The 5,346-nt window shown below is 35.6% G+C and overlaps 1 protein-coding gene across 1 annotated transcript; it reads left to right on the top strand.

Annotated features, from left to right (window-relative positions):
• Nucleotides 1-1,286: 1,286 nt before the first annotated feature.
• On the top strand, nt 1,287-2,361 carry LOC103680601 (olfactory receptor 14A16-like). Its single transcript, XM_008710100.1, has one exon. The coding sequence runs from the start codon at nt 1,432-1,434 to the stop codon at nt 2,359-2,361; it is 930 nt and encodes a 309-aa protein (XP_008708322.1). The 5' UTR covers nt 1,287-1,431.
• The last annotated feature ends 2,985 nt before the right edge of the window (nt 2,362-5,346 follow it).

Here is a 5,346-nt window from a genome sequence, read left to right as displayed (position 1 = left end):
TTCTGAGTTGTCCTAGGTCTGGGATTTAAGGTTGCTGTCTGGTTCCTCAGGGGATGCTCTCTATTATCAAAAACTTGTCCATTTCTTCTAATTCCCATCCGATATATATAACTATGACCTTATGTGAAAGTCAGATTATTAACACTGAACTAATGCTGGAGACTGAAAGAAAGCCTGCAACTCAGCAATTACATGGAACTTGTAGAAATAATTAAGCAGGGTTGACCATGGAAAAAGAATCAATTCTTGAATGAAAGTGTCTTTTGAGGGAAGATACTTAAGACAATCTATTTCTTCTACACATATAAGAACACAGAATTGAGGGATGGAACAGAATCATGTGCCCCATCCCAGTGTACTTATTTGGATATCCTCTTGTCACTTTATATCTAACTGTCACGTTTAATGTATGGTAAGAAAAAAATTTTTCTGAGGGAGAAATTTGCACAAGCATTTTCTTCTTTTGTCCAAAGGAGGAAGGAATTTTAAAATTTCTGACTGTATCAACTGTAATAATTGGTGAGGGTATTTTTCATCCATTTTATTTCAAGAACCAAGGGGGATAGAGAGTGTTCTGATTATCTTACTTGTCTCTGTGTGCCTGGGACACTTATGTTTTTTTTAAATGAAAGAATCAAGGAGACAAAAGATTATATAAATGGCCTTGACTCATCATTAAGTGGTTATTGAAAGACTAATTTTATGGTCATAGGCAAGACACTGTTGTGGTGTTATATCATAGTGATCGAATAAGTAAAATATCACATTAATTGATTTATCATGGATAGGATGGTACATTTTGGGCATTTTTGATTTTTATCATTAATATCTGTATTTAATATCAAGAAGAAAATTTAGCATCCCAGTTTGCTTCTCTTCTATTCTGCCTTCCGCCTGCCTAATCTCATTTGTCATACACAAACATTTATATTTGTATTTTGTTTTATTTATTTATTTTTATCAAGAGCAGTGTTTGACCAATGATCTATGAAAGCAGTCATCATGGAAGATAACTTTATTTTTGTTATTTTCACCTGCACCTGTGAAGTATGTTAGCTACTGTCTGGGCAGATTTGTCCCCAAAGACTTTGTGCCTCTCTGCTAGACTCTTAAGTTAAGAAAATGGAAAATTGTTGTTGTTCTGAAATAAAAAAAAAAGAAACAGGCAGATTTTTCTCTGCATTTTCTGACTCTTTAAATTGTGCTCAAAGACAACCATATTTCATTGACCTCTGTAAATACTGTTATAGGGTGGTGGGGGGCTATGTGATGTATTTCTATAGTAGTATTCTGATGGACTACACCTCACTCAGAATCAAAATGTCTTAAGGGTTAAGTAGAGATGAATTTGATAATATCTGAATAGACTAGTTAACAGTGTTATCTTTATTTCTGCAGATACAAATCAGTGAGTCTGATAAATTAGCCACCATGACCAACATAACAAAATTCTTGCTCGTGGGATTCCCTGATGATCAGGTGCTACAGAGACTTTATGCTGCCTTCTTGTCCCTGGTTTACCTGGTGGCACTGATGGGAAACCTCCTCATTATCACCCTCACCACCATTGACCAGCATCTCCAATCCCCCATGTACTTCTTCCTCAAAAATTTGTCTTTGATTGATATCTGTTACATCTCTGTCACTGTCCCCAAATCTGTTATGAACTTTCTGACCAATAGCCATTCCATCTCCTTTGTGGGATGTGCCTCACAGGTTTTCCTTGTTGTTTTCTTTGCTGGCACAGAGTTTGCCCTACTTCTGGTGATGTCCTATGACCGCTATGTTGCCATCTGCTGTCCTTTGCACTATCATGTCATCATGAATAGAGGTTCCCCTGTGCAGATGGTGACAGCGTCATGGTTCAGTGGGGGTGTCTATGGATCCATTCATGTTGCAGGTACATTCTCTGTCCATTTCTGTGGTTCCAACATAGTTCACCAATTCTTTTGTGATGTGCCATCACTGCTCACACTTGGTTGTATTGGGGAACAAATTCTGGAATATGTGTTTATTATTGTTAGTTGTTGTTTTGGATTTATATGTTTTATTTTATTGGTTGTATCTTATATTTACATTTTTTCTACTGTTCTAAGAATCCCATCTGCAAAGGGCAGAGTGAAAAGTCTTTCAACCTGCCTGCCTCACCTTACAGTGGTGACATTGTTCCTCTTTTCTGGGATTATCACATATTTAGCTAAAAATTTTAAATCTTCATCTTCACTGAAAGTGTTGATATCAGTGCTTTACACTGTGTTACCCCCCACCATGAATCCTCTCATTTACAGCCTGAGAAACTGGGATATGCAAATGGCCTTAGGCAAACTGATAGCTGGGGAAATGTTTAGAACAGTTTTTTAATTTAAATATATAAAATATCATTAAATGAATTATTTTATTGATGATAATTATTTCAAAAGAGATGCCTTCATTCCCCTTTACTAGTCCATAAAATTCAGTAATTTTTTGTCTAACACAGTGGACTAGTGTGTAGAAAAATTTTAAATAAATTGTTCTCCTCCCTTTTTTGATTTTATATCACAATGTATTTTTTTAAGATTTTATTTATTTATTCAACAGAGATAGAGACAGCCAGCGAGAGAGGGAACACAAGCAGGGGGAGTGGGAGAGGAAGAAGCAGGCTCATAGTGGAGGAGCCTGATGTGGGGCTCGATCCCATAACGCTGGGATCACGCCCTGAGCTGAAGGCAGACACTTAACCGCTGTGCCACCCAGGCACCCCTATATCACAATGTTTTACTATGGTGAATATTCTGAATGATTTACATTTACCATAGTGTTCATAAACACATTATGATTGCCCAACATTTTCAGGGAAGTCACACAAAATAGCACATTTTACTATTCCAGGAAATGCACTTCATATTTAAAGTAAAACTGAGGTTGTGTTAATCTTGAAATTTTACATTACAGATTCTTTTTGGTCACACTAGTTAAATATTTATTGGTGGGTTTCAGAAGAGAGCCATCAAAGGAGTGGTAAAATTGCTGTGGTTACTGGTCTTTCAAAAATTAAGAATGTCTGAGGAGACAGAATTCATATAAAATCCCTTGTTTAAAACAGAATATCAATAGAAATGCTTTATTTTGTTATAAATAAACTTAAAATCATACAACATTGAAATGATTTTGAATACACATTTCTTAAATTTCTTTTTTTCTTTTGTCCTTCTTCTTTCAATCATTTTTTCTTTCCAGTTATTTATTGTCTTCCTTTTATGTTTGATTTTTAAATGTATTTACATTTTGTCCTTTCTTAGTCTTCTCTTCAAAAATATTTATTTTTTCTTGTATCTACTCAATTATAAATTTGTCTTAGACTACTTCATATTCTACCTCTCTACCACTTTCCACTCAGGTTGCCTCACTACTAAAAACACATTACTTATACATTTTTTGTGTGATATTCTTGCTATAGAAATAAACATCACTGAATCTATGAGTCCAAGTGTTGCACTTGCCTATTCAACCTCCCTTCAGTGGATGAAGATGGCCTAAACTTGTTATACAAGTATAACAGTGTTTTCTTTTAGTTATATACATTTTTTTTCCTTTCACCTCTGTGTCATTTTATTGTAATGACTTAAAAAGCATTATTTTCCTAAGCATTTTATTTTATTTTTTTAATTTTATTTTTTTAAAGATTTTATTTATTTATTTGACACAGAGACAGCCAGTGAGAGAGAGACAAGCAGGGGGAGTGGGAGAGGAAGAAGCAGGCCCCCAGGAGAGGAGCCTGATGTGGGGCTCGATCCCAGAATGCCAGGATCACGCCCTGAGCTGAAGGCAGACGTTTAACAACTGAGCCACCCAGGTGCCCCTTTCCTAAGCATTTTAAACCAGATTTTGGGATAGGATATTTAAGCAAAAATACTAAATTTTCATATTTATTTTGGATATATCTGATAGTTTTGTATCACTATGTACTCATTTTGCAATTATTTAATTAAAAATTTTAAGGTTCTCTTGGTATTAAACTCAAAATTTTCTGCTATGATCACTCTATTTTTTCCAGTTCTTCTGGTCATTACTTGGTGTAATTTTTTTTTTTTCAAAGATTTTATTTATTTATTCGACAGAGATAGAGACAGCCAGCGAGAGAGGGAACACAAGCAGGGGGAGTGGGAGAAGAAGAAGCAGGCTCATAGAGGAGGAGCCTGATGTGGGGCTCGATCCCAGAATGCCGGGATCACGCCCTGAGCCGAAGGCAGACACTTAACCGCTGTGCCACCCAGGCGCCCCTACTTGGTGTAATTTTGAACTCATTCACTCTCTCTTTCAACCACATCAAACAATTCAAAAATAAGTTTCTTTCTTTTTAAAAAAATACATCTAGGAATTGAGCACTTCTTACAAATTACAATGCTAACAACATGAGTCACACCCCTATCAACTGTCATTCCAATTTTCTTACAGTCCTGGACAGTGAGTACTGGCTTCCTTTCTTTCATTTAGTGCATTCTAGACTTAGAGCTAAGGGTAGAATTGACACTAGTGGCTCCTCAGGTCATAGCAAGGATAAGCAAAATCCAGTATTCTCTGTTGTTACTGCACTCAAATCTAGTGTTCTCTGTGCTCCTCTAGCAAGTATACCTCGTCCTTGATGCCTCCTCTTGCTGGAATGCCTTTTTTCCAGTTATCTGTTCAGCTTCATCTCCCTTTTTCTAAATATTTCCATTGTTTTGTAAATGCTGAGTGAAACAGAGCTGCGTGTGCATGTGCATGTGTGTGCGTGTGTGTGTGTGTGTGCACATTCTTGTCTGTGTTCCATAGTAAAATTTGGTGACTCTAAGTTAAAGTAAACACAAACCAAAGATTTAGTCAACCTAACACACAATGGGGTTAGTTCCCTTAAATACAGATGAATGACAATACAGCACAAATCTAGAACTAGTATGATTTTCTGAATTAGTTAACATCAAATTAATATTTAGTAAGTTTCCTTTGGTAGTGGATTTCTGAAATTTTAAAGTTCTATTTGGACAGATGTTGGCCATTTTTATAACCTTGATATTGAGGGGGAAAAGTTAACAGCACTGAACCTACAGCTCTATACTGACAAATCATGTAATAAATTTAATTAAATATATTTTATACCATTTTGAGAGGAGACTTTTAGCTCCTCTAAACATGGTAACATAAATACTGAACATTGGATTAATTACCTGATTAACAAATCACTTCTCTATTATTATTACATTTCACCAACATGTGCTCAGATTTTTCTAGCAAACACTGCCATAATAATTCTGGTGTTCTTTTCTTTTTCTCTTTCTTTCTTTCTTTCTTTCTTTCTTTCTTTCTTTCTTTCTTTCTTTCTTTCTT

Source organism: Ursus maritimus, unplaced genomic scaffold (genome assembly GCF_017311325.1).
Source record: "Ursus maritimus isolate PB19 unplaced genomic scaffold, ASM1731132v1 scaffold_5, whole genome shotgun sequence".
Lineage (NCBI taxonomy): Eukaryota > Metazoa > Chordata > Mammalia > Carnivora > Ursidae > Ursus > Ursus maritimus.
The sequence above is the reverse complement of the archived record's forward strand: the minus strand, read 5'-3'. Positions and strand labels throughout refer to the sequence as shown.

Bases quoted from the DNA above. Each gene is read 5' to 3' on its own strand.
- LOC103680601 (XM_008710100.1), top strand. From the start codon at position 1,432: ATGACCAACATAACAAAATTCTTGCTCGTGGGATTCCCTGATGATCAG.